At 40.0% G+C, this 23,478-nt stretch overlaps 1 protein-coding gene across 4 annotated transcripts in view; it reads right to left on the bottom strand.

Annotated features, from left to right (window-relative positions):
• Positions 1 to 5,287, bottom strand: part of NBEA (neurobeachin) — a 485,382-nt gene extending 480,095 nt beyond the window's left edge. For all 4 annotated transcript variants that reach the window (XM_017818603.1, XM_017818604.1, XM_017818605.1 and 1 more), the window contains exon 1: positions 5,003 to 5,287. In XM_017818603.1, coding sequence (XP_017674092.1) covers positions 5,003 to 5,287 — 285 coding nt within the window. The remainder of the gene's footprint in view (positions 1 to 5,002) is intronic.
• Positions 5,288 to 23,478: the final 18,191 nt, after the last annotated feature.

Below are 23,478 nucleotides of genomic sequence, written 5' to 3'. Positions count from 1 at the left end.
AAAACTTAACACGTAAAACAAACAAACAAACAAAACCCAAAACAAACCAAAATCCCAACTTCAAACCTTCCTCAAACTTCACTTTTTTGATCAATACCATCTAGCAGCAGAGAATTATACTCAAAATGAGAAGGCTTTCACCAAGAAAATGGAACAAGATTCTCAAGCCTGCAAAGCTAGTTTCACAAGAAAAACAGAAGTCATATGATGGAGGCTACAGCTCAGGAGGCCCACGCTTTTTAGGAGTACAACAGCATCCAACGAACAAGTGATCCTTCCTCCCCAAATAAGAGCTGAACTGTGCCATGGGGTGTTGCAGCAACCAAAACTTTAAATGGATTCAAAGAACTCAAATACCAAAAGCCAACTTCAGCTTAAGAAGACCCTCAACCAACATCCGAAGAAGTACCAAAAGAAAAAATTCTTTCTTAAATATGCCTCCCTTTACGTTTTTCCTTATGACCACTATTACAGAAAACCTGTAGGGAGAGAAGGATCTCTCACATAATTCAACCCATTTGCTCTGAAGCCGCAAATGCCACTCCTACGAGTACACAATGTGACAGAGCACTAAAAAATGGCTTACCTCTTGTGATGGGTGACTAACACTGAAGTAGGATGGAGCAGCCAAGAAAATGAGAAGAGCTAGGCAGAAGCGTGGGCTGCAGTCAACAAGAACAGAAAAAGACTTTTTGAACTATGCCTGGTGTTTGACCTACTTATTATAAGCACTCTCTAGCCTGACAAAACATATATAAAAGCTTTCCAGATTGCACAAGGAGAACCCTGGTTAGCTACACCTGTATCAGATTGAAATCTGTTCAAATCTGCATCACATCATCTGTTCAAGATGCACAGGCAAAATGAACAGCATGTTTCTGTACCAGTCACAATTTTTTAGTGTCATTCAGCTTCCTGTTCACCTCTCTTATTGCGCACTGTCAGAGAATCAGCTCTACAAAACAAAACAAAAAATTCTAGGAAATTCAAACTGGAACAGAGAAAGGATGCTAAAAGCTAAGAAACAATGCAACTCACATAGTCATGTTTGATGAAAAATGGCCAAGCAAGAGTTAGTTCAAAATACACACTGAAGAAAAAATTCCCAAGACTGTTAAAATACTGGAAAAGCAGAGAATGAAGAAAGCCAGTCAGTAAAAATACTGTAAGGAAAGACCAGTCAAAGTATGTTATAGAAACCTAATTAAAGCCATGTGTGAGAACTGTGCACTAGGAAACAGGATAAACAAAAGTAGACTTAAAGTAGAGGAATAAAGGTGGACAGACTGACCCACTTCCACTTCCATATCACATTGCTGGAGCACATGGTGCAGAACTTTATTTTAAACATCAGTCTAGCAGAAACAAGCATATCTACCATGCAATGACAACATCCTTGACAGTACCCTAAGAAAACTAATGGAGCTACTCAAAGGAGAGAGGCCTGCTCATCAACAGAAGCACAGGACTGGTGCCAAAATATCCCCAAAGACAAATCACTTAGAGCAATTAAAGGATTACAAGTTTTTTTAAGAAAAGCCCTTTCTAGTTTGGTGCTTTGCAGTACACAAGGGTCAATGAACACACATCTCAGAGAGAGCATGCTGAACCTGGGAATTCATATTAAACCCATGGACCAAAATCAAAATAAACACTATTACAGAAGAATGCATGAGATGCAATGAGGTGCTCCCTCCTACCTCCAGAAAGGTAAAAAGAATACTGTATTCTAAAGAGTCATTGTAAAAAAGCCTTCAGCTCATAGATTCTTAAGATCTGAGCTTCATAGTACTAACACTAGCAGGTGTCTTTTTAAGGATAACTAAGTCATTCATCAGCATAAAAGGGGCTGAACCCTTTCTCCATTATGTCTTTTACTGTAATGTTAAACAATGAAAAATAACACAAGCAATACTAGATATTCTACCAAGTGATATTCCATTAAACAATTTCACCAATCTAAGAGAACTTCAAACACAGCAAGTTTTGAGAAAACACTATGAAAAGCATCAAGAGAAGCAATTAATCCCATAAACAATGTAGGCATGCCCAAGAACAAAATACTGTCTAGCTGAAAGTCCACTGTTAAAATCTGGCAAAACTGAAAATCCAATCAGATATTAGACTAGAAAAAGATTTTCAGCACTGCATAAAAAGCACCTCACAGATACAATAAATCACTGTGTACATCCACATCAGAAGGTACCACACGAAGTAAGTCTGAAATGCAGTAATAGAGACCTAAGTGTGTGGCCACCAAAACAAACATTTAAAGATAAAAACTGATCAAGAACAAACCCTAAAACGGAAACGTAACAGGAAAGAGGAGTGACCATCTCCATGACAAGGGCACACCAAAACAAAGTTTTGTCTCAGACATTTACTGCTGCTTTTATGCAGATGCAGGAAGAATGAATAAACTTATTTAAGCTTTACACAGAAGTCAGCAGGAGTCTCAGATAAGAAAATTTTAAAAGTATCTCAATCTTTAACTTCTGATTTTCTCCAATGATAAAAGTCTCAGCTATGCAGAATTCTTATACTAAAAAGCTATCACCAAAATGGTTTATAGTTACCCAACATGGCATAGTGGTTATATTACTCTCAGAGACTTAACATATCAACTGACATATAAAACAGAGATCAACTCTTTATCACTCTTCACTTATTATCACACTTGCATCAAAAGTCATTCAGAACTAGTAAAGACTGAAGAAAAACAAAACAACAAAAATACCAAAAAAAAATTGCTTTCTCTATCCTTACTCACCCCCCAAAGAATGCTCCTAAAACAGAAAACTGCACTTTATTTAAAGTTGATATTCAAACCCTTAATACAGAATCAGATGTTTAGTAGTTTAGGGATATGCCATCAGATTTACTGTGTATCTGCCATATTCACTATGTTTCACATGCGAGTAAATTAAGTTTCAAATCCAGAAACATAAGTCTGAAACATTCACGGCCCTGAGAACAAAAAAATTAGTAGACACTATATAACCTCTCTCTGCTTTGGGAATACTGACTGTTGTATATTAGAGTCCATCTGTTAAGTAATGACTGATCCAGAATGCATCACTGCTGCAGCAGACTCACAAGCAGTTTCACATTCATATACATTTCCCTATGCTGAGAGAACTGTTAAATACTCTTGTGTTTATTATAAAATGTAAATATTGTTTTCAACAATATTAACTAACTAGTAGGTGGATCTTATATGCAAGCACTGGATGTCCTCCACACAAATATCAAAACATATTCTAACCTCCCCACCAAAGACAAGCCAATGTTAGTCCAGTTGCTGATGCACTAACAGCCAGAATTAAAACAAGCTTAAATATCAGTAAAAAGAATGAAGGAAGAAAGAAAACCAGAAAGGGATTAAACATCTTTGTATCTCTCATGATCTATATAAAGCCAGTTAAGAAAATAACTGTATGCCATTTCCTTATTTTGAGTGCTACTTTTAAAGGAATGAGTAATAATCCAATGAAGTTATGATGACTTCCACCACACTTGTACAAAAAAAAAAAATTAAAATTTACAAGTCACATTTCAAGCTGTCAAACAGCTTGTAGGAAGAAGTGGGAAATATACCAGATTACTGTTTTGATATATTCACAAAACTAACAGGGTTTTAACCCTGTGTGTTCAGATAAGCCATAAATATTAAAATGATCTGACCAAATCACGTCTTTCCCTGCATGCTGCAGCTTTTCCATTCAGTGTGTGCTAGGTCAAATGCAAATAACTGTCAAACAGAGGAATACATCTTTTTAAAGTGTTTGAAACAAAATATATTCTTTATATGACTTTGTATAAAATGACTGGAGGTTAGAAGCATTAAACTCATTTGAAACAAAGGCAGTTTCAATTAATTGTCATTCAGTTTTGAGCAGTCATTTTTCTATCCTATTTTATATGTAAAATTTGAGGGTATTTCATTGACTGAACTGCTTCAAAAGCTTTGCTGCAGCAAATTTTGCATTCAGGAACAGCACCAAATTGCACATAATTGAAAGTGATTCATTTTTAGATCCACTCGCTTGGCTTCTGTAGGTTCCTCAGGCTTTGGTGTAGGTAGCGCAAAAACATTAAGTCATACAGTCCTGCAGTAACTCTTTCACTCCATGAAGTGAGCAGATGACTCAGGAGATACAATTTAGCATCTTCTCCTTTTTTCAGCTATTTACCACTGGACAATACTATTTTGCAATGCACAGACCTTGAACAAAAGTAGTAACAACACTTACTTTGCTGACAAGAATGTGTTTTGGAAAGCATGGCAGATTATTAAGAACTGAGCAAAACCTAATACAATACTGCAATACAACTAACACTTTATTACAGATATTAAAGAGTATTAAATCCTCCCAAAAATCTCCCTCCTCCCCCTTCCTCTACATAAAATGCTCAACTAGCTCTGATCTAACAGGGTTAAACCCTTCACACGTTTCAGTCATCCAAGAAAAAGATACCAGCTAAGGCTGGTTTTCTTAATGTTTTCCAATTAAAAACAGATACTACGTTCATGCCACTCTTCTTCCCGCGAGGAAGCCACTAGGTTAAAGGGCAGCATCCATAACACGAAATTGCGAATTACTTAATCTCCTTATTTTTTACCATGTGAATTGCACACACTACACTTCTGCAGGAGGCGGCTGGGACGAGGCACTGGGAAGGGGAAGAGTGGCCTGTTTGTACTAGGTAGGGTCCTGCGTGGAGTTTAGGGAGCGCTGAGGGGGTTTCTGTCACACGCAGGACGAGGAGACGAGCAAATCGCGGGATTAACGAGGAGAAAGAGAGGCAAAAGAGGAGTTTGGGAAGGAAGGATGGTTGGAGAAGGGCCGTGCGTGTAGGAGGGACACGGGGGCTGGGAGGATGCCGGTGCCTTTGGGGTGGCACATGGGCGGAGGGGCGCGGGGGCAGCCCCAGGAGGAGATGGGCTGCGCGGGCCGGTGCCTGCCGGGGCGTCACCGGGGCGGGGTGCCCGGCCGCTTACCAGGTTCAGCACCGTCTCCACGATGTCCCGGTTGCTGACCTCCCCGACCTGGATGAGTCCGATGAGGACGGCGAATTTCATCCGGATATTGCGGATCGGCACTGACGGGTTAATCATTCCCGCCGGGAGCACCACGGACCCGGAGCCCGACGCCCTCAGCTCCCCCATCACCGCGACGCCGCTGCCGCCGCCGCCGCCTCCGCCGCCGCCTCCACCGCCGGCCCCGACGGAGATGAGTCCCGCGGGCTGCGGGTCCGGCCCCGACACCGGCTTCTCGCTCGCCATTTACCCCCCGCCGTTACCGGCACCTGCCGCTGCCGCCGCCGCCGCCTCCGCCGCCGCCTCCACCGCCGGCCCCGACGGAGATGAGTCCCGCGGGCTGCGGGTCCGGCCCCGACACCGGCTTCTCGCTCGCCATTTACCCCCCGCCGTTACCGGCACCTGCCGCTGCCGCCGCCGCCGCCTCCCCGCCCGGCCGGGCCGAGCCGCGCATCCACCGCAGTCGCACCCGGCGGGGCCGCAGGGAGCCGGCCCGAGGCGTAGGCACCGTCCCAGGAGCCGCTCCCCCGCTCCGCTATAATGAGGGATTATTATGGGCGCCGATGCTCCGTTAGCCGAGCGCTGCCCGGCCGTGGCCGCCTCCCCGCCGCGGGGCCGGGGGCGCGGGCGCCGCTGAGCGCGGTGCGGCGCGGCGGGGCCGAGCGGCGCGCGGGGCGGACGGCGGCGCGAGCGATCGACGCTGCCGCTGTTGTTGTGGAGCCGAGCCCGCCGCCGCTCACTCCGCCATGTTGCCGCCCCCTGCCTGCGGTAGCCGCCAGGGCGCCTGCGCCGAGCCCGTCGGGGGAGTGGCCGTGCCGGGCCCCCCCAGCCGGCCCGGCACAGGTGAGCAGGTGCGCGGGGGCCGCGGGGCCGCCTCCCGCTGGTGAGCCCCGGGCCGCCGCCCTCCCGCCCCGGGGACACCTCGCAACGCCGCTCAAAGGGACAGGGTGGCGGCCGGCCGCGCTCCGCAGCCCCAGCGCGCCCCCTGCGGGAGGGGCGAGTACTGCCCCCCTGCACCGCCCCGGGGCTGCGGGGACGGGCGGTTGCGCTCTCCTGACCGCTCCCGGGACCCTGCCGGTGAGGAGTCTGCGCTGCCCCCGGCCGGCTCAGCAGACCCACGGGGGGCTCCTCGGGCGGCCCCCGCGCTTTCCAGCCGCTGTGGGCTCTGTCGTGCGTTTTCCGCACTGGTCCCAGGCTGTTGTGTGAGGAAAGTGACCGCGCACTGGGACAGATTGCCCAGAGAGGTTGTGGAGTCTCCCTCACTGGAGATATTTAAGAACCATCTGGACGCAATACTATGCCATGTGCTCTAGGATGACCCTGCTTGAGCGGGGAGGTTGAACCAAGTGAACCACTGTGGTCCCTTCCGACCTGACCCATTCTGTGATTCTGTGGAAGTGTTTGGGTAGGGGGGACCTTTTGGGTGGGTTTTCTTAGCAACTCCAGGCTTAGCGAGTGGTCAGGTTGGAGTGAGGGTGTCGGGCAGTGCGTGCTCCTGAGCTGGATTCCCATTAGGTGTGGGGAGGGACAGGGTGAAACCCTTGGGGTCATCCATCCTGAGAGCTCGTGTGCTGCTTGTTCAAGGAAAAATATATTTCCAGAGTTGTTCTTAATACTTGCAGTCTTGCTCAGTGGTAGTGTTACATACAGAAACGTCCAGTCAACAGCAGTTTTACCAAGCCCTTTGGTTGCAGAGATGTTCATGGCAATGGGCATTTTTTCAAGCCTCTCCAGTACCAAAGAAACAGAAGTACCTGCAACATTTTGAGGAAGGTCAAATTATTCTAATAGTTTTTTGAATAAAGTTCTATATATTTGCTCTGCATGTGCTGGAGATAATCCATACCTTTCAAAAATATGTTCTTTGCTTCATAGTGACTGTCATCACAAAGTTGAATTTTACAACAGATCTTGTCCCCTGGTCTCAGAATATGGTTCATCCTGACTCTTCTGTAACCCCACATTTGGGAATTTGTCTGGATTGCTGGTCCTCCTATCCAGCTTTGAGTAATAAACTGCATAAACACAATGAATCAGCAGAACTCAATCAGTACATCCTCCAGGATTACAGCAGATGCTCTAAGCTCCCCCAAGAGAAGAAAGAAAAGACCTCAGCTTTGTACTAAGGTGCATTTGTTCTATGTGCTTGTAGGTACAGTATGTTACTTTTTTTTTTGGCAAGGGCCATAGGTGCTTGTGGGTATGCATTGCCCGGGTGCATAGACATGACTAAAACAGTGGCTAGCTGTGAATCATGGAACCAACATTATTTCAGAAAGCTGCAAAAGATGAGAAGAAAACCCAAAAGATCAGTTGTGAGAGGCAAGAAAGCACAAAGTTTTCTTGGAAGTAAATTCCTTTACAATTTGCCACCAAACACAAGCAATCATGTATGATTCAGAATAAAGGTATACTCGAATTTTGTATACTCTTGGAGGTGACAAAGGTTCTATTCCCACTGGTCCCACCGCAGAACTACCAAAACTGAATGCACATTCACTTAACTGCTTTCAAGAATGCATGACCTCTTTTGCAAAACTGAAACCCAAGACTAGAGCTCTGTAACAGTCACTAAAAATTGTAACCCCTTTAGGAGCTAACACCCAGCACTTCTCCTCTTTACTATTCTCACATCCACATCTGTACAGTGAGATGTGTTGCTACAAATAGTGTGGTTGGTTGAAAGCTTCATGTTGGCTGATAAGTTGACTAGATTTCTTGTTCTGATTCGTCGCATGGTTACTGCCTGTTAAATGGGTAGGAATTTAAGTTATAATTGTTTTTCTATCGGTAGGTAGATTAATTGGATCTCTATTAACTTACTGACTTTTAACAATCCCAAAATAACTTTGAAATTTTGAAAACCATTGTTAAATTTGCTTAAAATTTGTCAGTGACTACTTCATTTTTGTGGTGTAACAGATGGACCAGAAGCACATAACTGCATAAACTTCCTTTCTCTAGAAAAACAGGTTAACAAAATATAGTTTGATATGTTTCATTGTCCATTCCATACTTCATACTACTATTCATGGAAGACTCCGTCATTTACCCATGTACCCAAATGCTACAGTAATTCTTGACTATAGCTGTTCCATATACATGCATTCCTCCACATTCAATTTCTGATAAAGTTGCAATCATGAGTTTTATTAGAAGTTAAGTTGTATTAGTGAAATCCTTTATTATATAATTTCCAGTTTGAACTGGTTGCCATTTCCTCTGCTCCTCACATAACACATTACATGTAGTGTGGGGGGAAAAAAAAAACCACAAAAAATTAAAAGAAGGTGAATTCCCAACATTATGTTTAATAGATTCCTTTAGTTCTTAAACTAATTTTTGGTTTGACAAATAAATTTTTACAAAATCATGTTCTCTTTATTTTTATAAGCTAGAACGTTGTTCAGTAGTAGCTGTCTTCTCTAATCAACAGTGTTTGTTTTTGATAAGCAAACTTTCAGTGAGGTAAGCCATTCATCAACTCATGTGAACATTATTGTAGCACTGGCATTCTTAAAGAACAACAAATTTGAAACATTAATCTCAGCCCTGTAGTAATTGCAGCTCTGGTGTTCGTTTGCTGCCATTCTAACCTCATCAGGCTGAAAATTAGGAGTACATACACAAGAAATGCTACAGAACATGATTCATTTCTTTCCTTTTAAAATAACGTTTATCTCTTCTTCTTGATATTGACATACTCACTGCAAAGACTGTGAATTTCTCAGTGACAATTTCATTCATGAGATGGATAGTTGGATCTCTGTCCAGCAAGGTGTTCTACATTAGCAAATCACAGTATTTGCAAAATTATAGCCATTTTCAGGTCAGCATGCAAGATCAGTCATTGACACAGGCCAACACCATGTGTAGAAGGATGCTGTGCATTCCTTTATCCTTCACTGGATATCCTTCACAGGACTGAGGACAAGATCTGATCTTGTCTCTTTCTGTACCTTTTGTAACACTTGCTTCCCACTGAAATGAGAGAAAGCAATCCCTTTGCTTCCAGAGCATACTTTTCACTCAACTGTAGTAGTTAACAGTTTTTTTCTGTGATATTCTTCAGATTTTCTCAAAATCCATTCTCCATAAATGCCAGAAGGTGGTCTTAAATATAATAACAACAACAACAACAACACAACAAAACAAACAAACAAACAAAAAAACTCTGTGTCCATGTTCCTAGGTTTACAGCAAACAAACAGATAGGGAAGAAAAATAAAATTAACAATAGTGTGAAGTTTTAGCTCATTTTTTATTTCAGTTCTGAAATAAATTCTAGCAATACATTCTAGCATTTTTGGGGGGTAAAAAATTATGTAGTCATTCAACTAAGAAAGTATGGAAAAACATGCTTTAGAAGACATACTCTTGGCTACAAAACATGGAACTATTTTGGTGAATACGGACTGCTCTGTACAGGCATATGCTTACACTGAATCCTAGGGAAAAAAATATTATTTTTTTAATAGTGAAATGCTGTAGATCCAGACTGAACCATGTTTAAAAGAAGTAGAGAATTTTCTTTTGTCTGCCGCTGTAGCATTGAAATACTGCTTGCTTTACCATGTCCATATGAGGATTCCTGTTGTGTTTAATTAGATTATTCCCATGAGTAAGGGTAATGTGATTTGTTCCTGCGCCAGGCTCAGGAAGGGCTATTAGCCCCTCTCTCTTGAAAACCAGGATTTCTTGTAAATTCAAAAAAAATCCCTGGGAAATACTAACTGAAAGGCCATCAGAGCGTCTAAACTTACCCTGCTATGCGTATGTGTTGCACCAAATAGATTCATGGAATGGTTTGGGTTTGGAAAGGGACCTCAAATATCATCTAGTTCAAACCCCCCTGCCATGGGCAGGAACACCTTCCACTAGACCAGATTACTCAAAGCCTCATCCAACCTGGCCTTGAACACCTTTGGGGATGGGGTATCCACAGCTTCTCTGGGCAAATTGTTCCAGAGCCTCACCACCCTCACAGTAAAGATTTTCTTCCTAATATCTAATCTAAACCTAGTCTCAGTTTAAAGCCCTTCCCCCTTGTCTCATCATACATGCCTTTATAAAAAATCTCTCTCTGTCTTTCTTACAGGCCCCCTTTAGTTTCTGGAAGGTGCTATAAGGTCTCCCTGGAGCTTTCTCTTCTCCAGGCTGAATGATCCCAACTGTCTCAACCTGTTATCATAAGGAAAAGTGTTCCAGTCATACGATCATTATCATGGCCCTCCTTTGGTCTTGCTTCAACAGGTCTACATCCTTCTTATGTTTGGGGCACCAAAGGTGGACACCGTACTGTAGGTGTGGTCTCACCAGAGCTGAGTGGAGGGGGAGAATCTTGTCCTGCTGGCCATGCTGCATTTGGGGCAGCTATGGATACGATTGGCTTTCTGGGCTGCAAGCACAGATTGCTGATTCAAGTCCTTCTCTTCAGGGCTGCTCTCAATCCTTTCTCTGCTCAGCCTGTCTTTGGGATTGCCCTGATCCAGGTGCAGGACCTTGCACTTGGCCTTGTTGAATTTCGTGTGGTTGGCACAGGCCCACCTCTAATGACACCCTTCCATGTGACAGGGTCCATTAAAGCACAAGTAAAAAAAATGGTTAGAATTTTTTGCTACTCTAACTGTAAATAATTTTTACATGCTTCTTCTATAGCTTCTTACTTTGGTCTTGAAAAAGATAAATATTAAAAAAAAAAAGCCTTGTAGGTATTTCCAGAGGCAAGTTTTGTTATACCCTCTGCAATTTCAGAAACACTGTAACATACCTTCCAAGTGAGACTATAAACATTTCAATCACAATGAAGCAGATGAAGAGAGTATGACTTCAGTAAGTTATTTTGATTTTCATTGCAACAGGTTATCCGAATAATTCAGTTGCAATTTAAAAAAAAATATAGTTACTATATATAAGGAATTTATATTAATCAAAATTAAATTTCTTGTTTTTACACTCAGAGCAGTAAAAATAAAATATACATTATGTTTGTTCTAATGGTTGTAAATTCTACTGAGAAGAATTCATTAAACGTAAGCTTTTAGAGTAAAAAGAGATAATAGTCTGAGAAGTAGTAAAACAATAACCAGATCCACATAAAGTATAACTTTTACCTTTAAATGAAGATATATATTCAATTGGTCTTTTTTTCTTAATTGCTTTTATTACAGTATAATAATTGTAAAAGTTGCATAGATGTAAATAGCAAGATTCATATTATTACAGGAAACACATAGAACAATTTTTTATGGTAATGCATTGCTTAGGTTCTTGGCTTTGAAAGGGTTTATTCCGTGATTGTTTCACAAATCTTTCTTTAAAACAATGATTTTGAGCTGCTTAATCCATTTCAATGCTTTATTCTCATCTTTTTTATGTTTTGCAAACTTAACCATGGCAGCCTTTTTAGTACTGAAATTAATACAATGATTTTCAGTATTGAAGTTATTATTAGATCAATTATTACAATGGTCAATTATTAATATTGACCTCTTTGTTGGTTCTCTCCATAACCGATTTTTTGTTTCATTGTTATTGATACCTCAACTGCTTGAGCTGTAGATGCTTCAATCTATATTGTTGGCTCTTGCATAATGGGAACGTAGTAACATGAGGGCCCATAAAGATCTATTTTCTAGATAGCAGTAAGGATCTTAAGAAAAATCATGTTAGTGTCTCCTCCCCTGATATTTTCTACTCTTTGTTAAGCACTCTGTTTTCATACAGCACATCGAACTGTCAGCTAACTTAAAGAATTATCCTTTGATGTTCATCACAGTGTGGCCAAATCACAGTCAGTCCACACTGCCATTTTTAGTCCAAGACACTTTTTACAACTAGATTTCCATGAGCTTTTTTAAGCATAAAATATTTTTTTCTTATAAATTCCAAACTCTAATTAGGGTTAAAAATATGTAGCTCTTACAAAATTAGTCCAGATGTCTTAAAAATTATAGAACAAGCAAACATTATTTTAAGCTCAATATGTATGAGTCAATTATCGCTACTTTTGACATTTCTCTTGTAGTGTGTTTCTAGACAATAATTTGTGATGGAAATTAACTTTTGGTGGAAACAATTCCGTATTGCAATGAACTAATTGTTGCTATGAGCTATATATATTTGTTGAAGAAACAGACCTAATTCATTAACAAATTGTATTTATTTTATATGCCCTTCATGTGCTCGCTTGTGCTACTTGGAACCAAATAAATGTTTAGACAGAAAGGATACTGTCACATACTGTGGTATGACCAACAATAGGAGACAAAAAGGATCGCAAGGTCTTGTATCTTGTTTATATCAATTTATACCTTTAAAGACTTAACATTTATAATACACTAAGGAACAGAGATCAACGGAAAGTTTAAAGTGGATAAGATAATTTATGTCAACAAAGTATATGTGTTTGATGGCCTAATTTTATTATGGGGCAGCACTCAATAGTTTATTGATGTATCATTGATATTATCAGCAGGAACCTACAGTAACTATGGGTATTATTTCCTGCTCTACTCAGATTGTTAGGATGCAGCTGGAGTACTGTGTCCTGTTCTAATCCCCACAATTCAAGAAAGATGTGGACATACTGGAGATTGTCCAAACAAGGGCTATGAAGATGGTCGAAGGGCTGGAGAACATGCCCTACAAGGAAAGGCTGAAGGAGTAACATCTTTTCTCTGTGAAGAAGAGAAGGCTCAGGGGAGACCTCATCATAGTATTCCAATACCTTAAGAGAATCTACAAGGAAGACAGAGACTCCCTTCACAAGGAGCCACATGGAGAAGACAAAGGGCAGTGGGTACAAGTTGTACTGGGAAAGTTGCCGTAAGAAAGAAATTTTTTACATTGAGAACACTCATTAGTTGGAACAACTTCCTCAGGGATGTGTAGAATCTCCATCACTAGAGGTTAAGATGCAATTAGGCAGGGTGCTACGTAATCTCATCTGGGCTCTCTTTCCCATGAAAGGTTGGGCCACATGATCTTTGGACATTTCTTCCAGCCTGGGCTTTCTATGATTCAGTGATTCTATGATTATCTTCCTATGCTGGAAATAGTTAAAAAAACCCAGAAAAAAACAACAAACACCCAGTAAACATGTTTATTATATTCCTGTAAAGCAATTGACTTCAGAGAAGGTTCATGACCGAAAATGCACGAAGGATTTATCCAAAGGGATTTATTTAGTTGCTTGTTTGCTTGCACTAAAATGAGAAGGTGTTATTTGGGATAGTTCTTTTCTGACATCACTGCCAAATAAACAAACAAACAAACAAAAGTAACCATCTATCACCTAGAGAAGAAAGAGCTATGAAACCCTTCTTCCTCAATTTTCAAGCGTTATTTATTTTTCCTTGCTTTAGGGCTACCTTTCTGGATATTTATTGATACTGTCTTAATAATTTCAAACTATGACTGTAAAAGAAGAGATGTGGTGCAAAGCAGAGAAAAGGACATATTTCTGGATGTTTACAGTTGACCCAAGAAAGTAAGTCAAAATTACTCTGTCGTCAGAATCCCAAAAGGGTTTAAGGTCATGATCTTGAGTTACTTGCTCAGCATCTTTCCTGAGGTAGTGCTTAAAGCTAGACTGGCTACTACATTTGAGACCTTACAGTATTGTGTAGAGCAGCAAGACTATGTCATATGTCTTGCAGACTACACCTTTTAAAGAAAAAAATGCCAGTGTTGTTTGCTTTTGTTGTTTCAACATGACGTCATTGACTCTGACTCAGCTTGTGATCCTCTGTTGCCCCTGGATTGTGTTCTGCAAAAGTACAAACAAGCTGGATAAGCCTCATCCTGTATTTGTGCAACTTAGTATATCTACTAAAAATAATGGCCCACACTTGTGTCTGTTAAATAACATCCTGTTTTTCTCAGACCATTCCTACAGTTTGTCAGGATCATTTTGAATTCTAATCTTGTACTCCAATGTACACACAGTTGCTTCCAGCCTAGTGTTGTTTGCAGATTTAATAAGCACACACTGTATTCCATCATCCAGATCATTAATGACATTATTATACAGTATCAAACCTTGGTCACCCTTGCAGAAGCAGGCATGGCACCATTTTCCATGTGCACACCGAGCCACTGATGTCTAGTCTTCATTACCGTGAACAGAATATACAAGTTTATTATAACCTTATAATAAAAGTTACATCAGACCATGTATCTTGTTTTCAAAACACATTCTAAGACATCTGTAAAAGTGGAGCTGACAATGAGATGCATGACATAGATTTAGGCTGTAAGGGTCCTTGGAAGTTGACCTGGTATAATTCTCCCTTCTTGGACCCCTCCAGTTCTCAATATTTTGAGTAACTTAGGTTGCTAGTCAAGTTTTTTTGTATCTTCAGAGCTGAAGATTTTCAAACCTCTGTGGGAATCTTCTTCCAGTATTTGGCCATACTCACGGTGACATTTTTCTCCTTGTACTTATCAGAAATTTGCCCTCCTGCAACTTTTGTTCATTGCCTCTCATATTTTCACTCTGTATATCCAAGAAACCTGGCTTCATCTACTTTGTTTCCACCTGCTGCATGCTTAAGATAGCAATTAGCTATCACCTGGCCTTCTTTTATGACAAATGAAAAATCCCAGTGCTCTCGACCTCTATCTGTATGTCATGTGCTCTTGTTCTCTAACTATCTTCATGGCCTCTGATGAACACTCTGCCAGTTTGTCAATGTGTTATACCAGGGACCCCCAAACTTGACACAATTCTCCAAATGCACTCTCACAAGTGCAAGCTAGAGAAGAACAAGCACTTCAACTAACTCGCTCTTTGTATTCTCACTAATACATCCTGATTTGTGATCAAGCTTGCATTGCTATAGAACTGCACTGCTTATATACAGTCATCTTCTCATCCTAAAACTAGGTCCTTTTCTACAGACCTGCATTCTGGGAACTGCTTTTAAGCAGAGGCCGTACTGCTGGACCCTGCCTGTGCTACATTGCAATAAGGCCTCAGCAATAAGGCCTTCTTTCTCTTGAGAGCTCCTTCAGGCTGCAGCTCAGCTGTCTGGCACTAACCTGAGCTACAGCTCCTATTGCATTGCAGCCATACCCATGCCTGATCCTGGGTCCTGCTGATCCAGCCTTAGACTCTGACCTGTGCACTGTTTTCCTGGCTTGACCTTAGCTGTTCCTCACCATTACAGATCGCTGCACAATGTCTGACCCTGGGTACCACAGCCAGACCCCACTTGCCTTGTTTAGGTACTGGTGGACCAGGTTCTTACTACCCAGGCTCCTGCCCTGCTGCCTGTGAGGTTGTACTCTGCTCCTGGCTCCCCGTCACTTGTGGAACAGTTGGCTTTCACTGCTTTCTTATGATCAGCCCACCCTTGACAATTGCCTGTATTAATCAGCTGCCAGGTGGACTTCGAAGTGCTGACCACAGCCAGCTCTGCATGCGCTTTGTAGTCCACTCATCCAGTACCTCTGTTTCCTCTACACAAGACACTATGGGAGATATGTCAAAAGCTCTGCTAAAACCAAGATAAACAGCAGTCATTGTTCTCCCCTTTATTCACAGAAGGCAATCAGATTAGTCAGACATTTTGCTTTGAAAAACCACATTGTGTTTTCCTAAACATGTCCATCTCCTTCATGTGCCAGAAATTATTTCCAGGAGGACTTGGTCTACAGTTTTTCTGAGGACTGGTGTAAGGCTGACTGGCCTGTTGTTCTTACAATCTTCTTTCTCAACCTTCCTGAAAATGATTGAGACATTTGCATTTTTCCAGTCATCAGGAATTTTCCTTGATCACCGAGACCGTTCAAAGATGATATTAAGTAGTCCTGTAGTGAAAGTGGCCAGTTCCTTCAGCACTACTGGATGCATGCATATGCTCAACTTGTTTAAATTATCATCAACTCACTCTTCCTCTTGCATGGGTAGCACTTGACTCATAAACTCTGCCACTGGGCCCAGGGACCCAGTAGGGACCAGGCACCTTGCCAGTAAAGACTGAGACAAAGAAAGCACTGAGAACTTCAGTGGTTTCTATATCCTTTGTCACTAAGCCTTCAATTTATTCAGCAACAAGTCCACATTTCTTACTCTTCCTTTTGTTTTGCCAGTAAAATGTCTTGTGACCCTGCAGATGCTTTGCCAATTTGAAACCCAACCGAGCTTTTGGTTTCCCAATTCCTTCCCTGCGTATTTGATCAGTGTCTCTGTAATCCTTCTGTATAGTTTGTCCTTACTCCAGAAAGCTTATCCTCACTTCCACCTTCTGTACACTTGCTAATTTATATTGAGATTGATCAGGAGTTCCCTGTTAACTCAGATTGACCTTCTAGTATATCTACTAAAGTTCAAGTACAACAGTGGAGCCATTCTTGCATTTTAAGGAAGATATCTTCAAAGATCAGTCAGATTTCCTGGACTCTTTTCGTTCTTCAGGGCAGCCTCTGATGACATCCTGCCAAGCAAATCCCTGAACAAGCCAAAATCTACTTTGAGATCAAAGGTCTTTATGCTGATATTTGCTTTCATTGATTCTCTCAAGATCTTAAATTCTCATCATCACATGGCCACTGCAGCCAAAGCTACTATTGATATTTATGTCACCAGTCAGTTTTTCCTTACTTGTTAGAACACTCAGCAGATTACCTTTTGCAGCTAATATCATGTATCTGCTGTGTTGAAAGACTATCTTCAGTGGATTCCAGAAAACTCTTGGACTGCTTACAAATGACCATACTACCTTTCCAGCAGATATTGGGGTGATCAAACCCCGCCTCTCCACAAGAACCTGGGCCTGCAATCATGAGGCTTCTTTCCGTCGTTCACAGAAAGCTTTGTACATATCCTATTCTTGTTGAGGCTGTCTATAATAGATGCTTAATAAAGCTTCCCTATGCTACTGTTGCACAGCCTGATGTTCTTATTCATCTGGGGCAAGTGTCCTTCAGTGCCATATATGCAGTTTTAGAACAGTTCCTTCTGTTGGTGGAAGTCAAAAGTGTTTTCAGCCACCACTCACTGAGGAGTGTCTGGCTGACCTCTGACAAATCTTCATGAAGAACTTGTAGATTTCCTCCCTTTCACTTCCTCCAACACTATGCAGTCTTGGCACCTTCACCTGGTGGCTCAATAATTCAAGCAGAACACACCTCATACAAATGAGGACACCATCACTTCCAAAGGAGTCTTGGAGAGAAGTAGCAGGCACTCTCTGCAGCCTGAGACCTGGATGATTAAGACCCTCTCCAGGAACTTCATCTCTGTTAAGACTTCTGCACCAGGAGCAGTCAGTCTGGCTTCTGCTGGGGAGCATATGTTATGGAATGTCAAATCATCAGTGTGCTGGCTGTTGTAGTCCTTTGTTGTTTTTTTATCCTCTGAGGTGAACTGCTTCACTGACTGCAGAGTTCCTGTTTCTGTATCATTTGTGTCATTCCTGGTCAGTGGCACTCCCTAGGAGTTGGTTAAATAAGAAGCTCAGCAAAACCCTGTTTCCCTCCCACACACAATAGATTACCTGCCTGTCAGCTAGCTTCTAATATTGTTTTTTGGCTGCTGGCCATGATACATTCACTGGATGAGTGCTAAGTCATTCCTTTGTAAATTACTCCTCCATAGAGGAGAAGGAAAAACCCCACAAAACTAAAGTGGTTTACATTTGTCCATAGAAAGGTTGTTTCATGGGAAGACATTTTGAAAACTTCTTCAGCAGATGCATCTCCAGCTGAAGTTCTTGAATGGATTTGATTGGCATTCTTTAGCCAGTCTTCCTACGACTGCAATGAAGAAGACATTTAGAGAGAGAGAGGGTGGGAAGTTGGTAATGAAGACTGAGCTTCACTGAAGCTGTTTGCACACTTCTGTAATGTGACAAATTTGTCTTCGCTTTCACAGGTAAATATAATTTATGTGATAAAATACACATTTTTTCAGGAATCTTTTTATAAATGTACAAGTTTTTTGTATGTGAAAGTCCATGAATAACATTTATTTACCAAGACACCTGGTGAATTAAGGAAGTCCCCAGGAAAACCATGCCTTCCAAAATGTGTCTCATAAGGGCCATAAAAGTTATTGCAAGATATTCTAATGTATCATTTGAAATTAGTAGCTGATCATGCAATTATACTGTCATAATATGTAAGCACAAGGGACCAGCTATAATTGTATAGGAAAACTCAACTTTGGCATTTCTGGGCTGTAGGCTTTTCCATTATACAGCTTTTATTTTTTATTTTATTGAGTAAATAGAAGTTAACTTTTAAGAATGCATTAATATAATATATTCTACCTAGACCTTCATCAACTTCCATTTATTTTCATTTTTTTCTTACATTGTAATAACTTGAATCTCTTCTTGTTTATAGTAATATGATGCGGTATAGTATCAGGCTTTTTTCCTGGTGAGTAATAACTAAGTTACAATGATTGAACGGTGCTAATGTTATATTTGATAAGAGCTGTCAGTCTCACTGTGACATGCATACATCGCCTCTCAAAGGTTTCCACGTTGAAAAACAAAGGCTCATCAAGACACACAGCTTTGACTTATTTGCTTGGATACATATTGTGTTTTCATTAATCTCCCCACAGTTCAATTACTTGCAGTTTCCAGCTTCAGGTAGACACATTAATGTTATATTTAAATTCTTTATAAATAGCTCGCAAGGTATTTGGATTTGATGTAGGTGTGAGGGAAGCAGGATAGTCTTGACTTCAGCTTTTAACTTCAATGTTGAGTATAGACAAAGTTTACACAAATAATTTCTCCTTTCATGGAATTTTTCTCCACCATTTAACAGAGGAGCTCAACAGATCTTACTAGAGTATCATATTTCCACTTTTATTTCTTTTCTAATCATTACAGATTCTTTGTATTTTCCCTGTTCATGACAGCATTCTTTACACTCAACACTATCTGTGAGAGCTGACGAATGAAACAATGACTAAGAAAGTTTGATTGAATAAGAATGCAAATCAGGACTGCACATGAAGTTCCCTTCAGCAGCTCTGGGGCTCTACCTTCCTTGGGAGCTTTCTTCTCTTTGAACTGGAAACTCAGTATCTTTTGGTTTATGTCCCTCCATCAATTTTGCACTTCTTTCTGCATAAAGGCCCAAAAGAAAGTATAAGCATTGTCCCACTATGTTATCATTCCAGGAAGGTGCCTGGGGCAGTACCCTTGTAACTGGAAAACCAGGTTTCAAAACTACTCTGATTAGGAGATTACACATAATGTTAAATAGATTATTAGGAAAAAACTGAGTAGTGCCAGCACAACTGTCTGCATAGGATATAAAAAAGAGTTTCCACCGTATCCTCTTTAGTCTTTGATGTAAAATGAGCTCAATCTTACCTGTTGGTGATGGACGCAGTCTTCAGTGTACCACCTCATATATTGGACTCAATTAGATGTTTAGACAAAGTAACCTTATATATTGTGTATATATCCCTAAGCTTCAATATGAAGTTTAGATGTGTAGCAGCTGAAGCTGAAATGTTGACCTCAGAACCAGAAAATGGTCTGTTCTTCATTTTGTGTAACAGTGTGTGAAATAGATACAGTTGGCATACAGTATCTTTCATGGTACAAATACCCTTTGTTCCTAAAGAAGAAAGCATCGCATTTGAAAGTATTCATCAGTGCCACAATACAGGAACTTTACAAATTTAAAAGTCCCAGCTACTTATTATCCCAGATAATCCAAACATTGCAGCTTTTTGAAACAAATTTTCCTTCAGAAATAATTTCTATGATGTGATTTTACAACATGAAATCAGTATTTCTCTATTCTCTTTTAATCCTTTGTACTGCTTTTAAGCTCTCCAACTCCCCCATCTTTACACTAGCATAAAAACAATTTATACAGCCTCTGGTGCGGATACTCTACAGCAAGAAGCAGAGCACTACCTTTCATTCTGTAGTATGGCAAGGTCTATTTACCAAGGTTACTTAAAGGACAGAAATTTCTACTTCTGCTTCTCTTGTTTTTTTGTCACTTTTTTTGAAGATTTCTTTCTTTGTGCCTTAGTTACTAGAGAGTGAAGTAATTCCCAAGCTCATATAGGCTCCTCCTAGACAGGTTTCTTTGAAAGTGTTCAACTTAAGTTCTCCATTGAACTAATTTATCCTCAAGTTAATGTATCCCCTCCTATGTTTCTTTTCTTAGACCTCCTCCTCAAACCAGAGCACAGATTCGCATACTCAATATATTTACAGTGAATTTCTTCTTGGAGAGGTCTGAATTAGGCTGACAAATACATTTCCACTGAAATGTTTTTAACATTTTCAGAATAATGGGTACCTTCAAAGAATCTGACTGGGTTTCAAATGGCAGATGGACATAACTCATTTTAATATTAAAGAATATCTTAGGATGCATGACAACTTATATAGACTGAACTCGCAAAATCTCTGCTGTTGTGTTCAGTTTGTAGTTTGATACCATGTTGTGCTATTTTGTAATACTTAGATAAAAAAGATTTGATAGATAACTACAGGCTTCTTACTGATCTCCACATATAGGACACTTCTTGCAACACTCTAAGTTTCTACCATGTTAGAAAAGAAAGAATGCTGTTCATATTGTTGTAGCTAAGCTTCTCAAGCATGTATTCTGTCTTGACAAATTTAGAGTCCTGACAATGAGGTGTCTTTATTACCGAGTAAAATGGGGAGCTCATAAAGTTGTCATGCCTCTTACCAGCTTATTAGAAAAGAATTACATTTCTCATACCTAGGATACAGATGCACAGTAGAGTGGAATCTTTGTAAATCCTGCATTCTGCAGAACTGGTTACTGCAAGATGAGCAATTACTTGCCTTTCCAAGCATTACTGGGCTTATCTACATAGATAGTATTCTCTACATAGCTATCAGAAGCAAACCCAAGGACAGATTTTCAAGTATTGCCTATGTTTGCATCTTAATTGTTTGTGATAGTGTTTTAGGTGTTTTAGTTATCTAGGCACAACACAACTGAGGAAAGAATTTAAAGAAAAACATAAAAATCCCTCATATGTAATAAATTCCATCAGAATGTGCAGAATTCTTCATTGCCATCAAAGTACTAAAAATTCTTCCAGGAATAAAAATAATTGTATTCATTTACAACTTCTGTTTTCCTTGTACATATTTATTCCTGTGATTTTTTTTTCAGATCTATGTCTCTAGTTTATCACATAATCCAAATGTTAATTTGTTTTGCACAAATGTGTCTCATTATATGGCTTTTATATACATTGTAACAAAGAGGTTTCACATGCTTTACTGATGTCTGTTTTATTTATATAAAGAATCATCGCATAAATATCATTCTGAACTACTCAAACTGTGCATGTAGCTATATGATACTTTACTATTCACCCTTTGGTTTTTTTTGTTCTCAGTTTTCATGGTGTCTGACTATAGTTTTTGTTCTTTGACCAGATTTCAGGATAGCCAGGAAAAGTTGATTTTTCCCTTATTTAAATAAATTAGATTCAATAGAACCCTGATTTAAGCTACAGTTTCTTAGTACTTTGAAATAGCTAATACTAGCTTTTAAACACATACTGTTAGTCAAATTGTAAAACAAATGATGGACTAGTACAATGAAACAAATACTCCTCTTGAAAACAGGATTTTTATCATATTTCTGATGCCTCCTGTGGGAATACCACCCTTAATGAATCCAGAAGAAAACAGAAGGAGGAAAGACTTGCTTATGTGACTGAGAATTTCTGCTATATCATCACTGTTGGTTTCTTATATTAAAATTGAAGGTATGGAGGAAAACTAAAATAGATGAACCTTTATGTTTAGATTTTATGTTGGAAATTGTGTTATAAAGCATCTGTACAACCTGCTCCTAATGGAAACTGGGCGATTGTGCGGTGCAACTTGTCACCTAAATATTCTTAATTATTGCTAGTAGTGATATTGCAAGTCTTTGTAATATAAGAGGCTATACATACGTTAGGTTAATACAAACATTGAAAGGTTTTCTTCTTCTGTAATCCATCTTTAAAAAGCAAATAAAGACTGATAAAAATGTTAAAAGAGGATCCCCTCCCCAGCCTTCCATTAAGGTTTAGATTCTTAATTCATTTAAGTTCTCATTTCAGTGGGTGGCCACTGAAATCAATGTCCTAACATATATTGCTGTGGATAAGAAGCTGGTCCAAGGGTTTTTCTACAGTAATCTGATAATACAAATGTAATTTGGTGTGGAGGTATCTTGAGGTGTTTACAGTGTAAACATTAAATATTGATCACCTGCTGATTTAATTTATGAGCATACACATATTCCAAGACGGTGCCTTGGTAGCACACTGACATAAAAAAAGACAGGTGGGATTAAAAAGTCATTAACATTTCTGTGAGTGACACTAGAGCGGAAATTCTCAGGCTAGATCATTTATAACAGGAAGAAGATCCCATCATCAAGAGCTGCAGCACCAGGAGCAATACAACAGGCCCTTTTCATCTCTTCACTTTGCAAAACCCAGAAACATATATTGCTTCCTGTTCTATGTTGATACTATCATGATAATTTTTAACAAAGTGGAAAATCTGTGGGTGACACCATCTGCTTTCTTTTCATCTAGTATTATATTAAATAAATAATTAATGCATTTATTTAGTGAATCATTAAGCTACTTCAGAACATCTAGCAGAGTGTAAATGTTTCAGAGACAAAACTGGTAAGCTAGGAATTGCTTTATAAAGAAAACTCAACATACTTGAAATCTTTTTTATGAACTCAGGGTTTTTAAAATATTTTTTATTTCTTCCACAAATAATAAATATTAATTTCATCCAAACTAAGTCTTCATAATATCAGATTTAGAATAAGATTTGCTGAAACGAATGATGATTTTCCCTCAAAGTGAAAATAGAAAAACAAGGAAATGATTTAAGCCAACATTCTCATCCAAAGGTTGTGAATCTTCAAGTATTATCCCATAACTATGTATTTGGTGTGTACCTTGGAATTATCTTATCTTCGGCTGGAACAAACTGTGTTTGTGCCTTTGTGCCCAGGGTCTGGGTTTATGCCTTTGTGCCTAGGGTCGGAGTTTCAGGAGGAGTGGAAATAACAGTGGTGGAAAAGAACTGATCCTTAAAAATCGTGATCCATCAAAATCCATGGAACAAATAAGACACCTCTAAGGATGGAGAGGGTGGTAGCTTTATTATCTTTGAATGGTCATAGAAATTGCGGCAGGGAGGTTCCTGATGGCTGGAGAAAAGCAATTGTACTGTACTCAAAAGTAAAAAGAAGCACACTACAGAGAACTTCAGGCTATTCCCTAAGAAAATCATTAAACAAGTCTGCTTGAAAGCCACTTTTGGGTGCATGGAGAAAAATGAGGTAATTCAGAACAGTCGGTATGGATTTGCTGTGGGCAAATCCCTCAGCAACTTGATCTGAATTCACTGTTGACTCTGCTTTGAACGGGTTGGACT

The sequence above is a fragment of the Lepidothrix coronata genome, unplaced genomic scaffold (genome assembly GCF_001604755.1).
Source record: "Lepidothrix coronata isolate B3197 unplaced genomic scaffold, Lepidothrix_coronata-1.0 Scaffold69, whole genome shotgun sequence".
In the NCBI taxonomy this organism is placed as follows: domain Eukaryota; kingdom Metazoa; phylum Chordata; class Aves; order Passeriformes; family Pipridae; genus Lepidothrix; species Lepidothrix coronata.
Note: the sequence above shows the minus strand (reverse complement) of the source record. Positions and strands in the feature narration are given on the sequence as shown.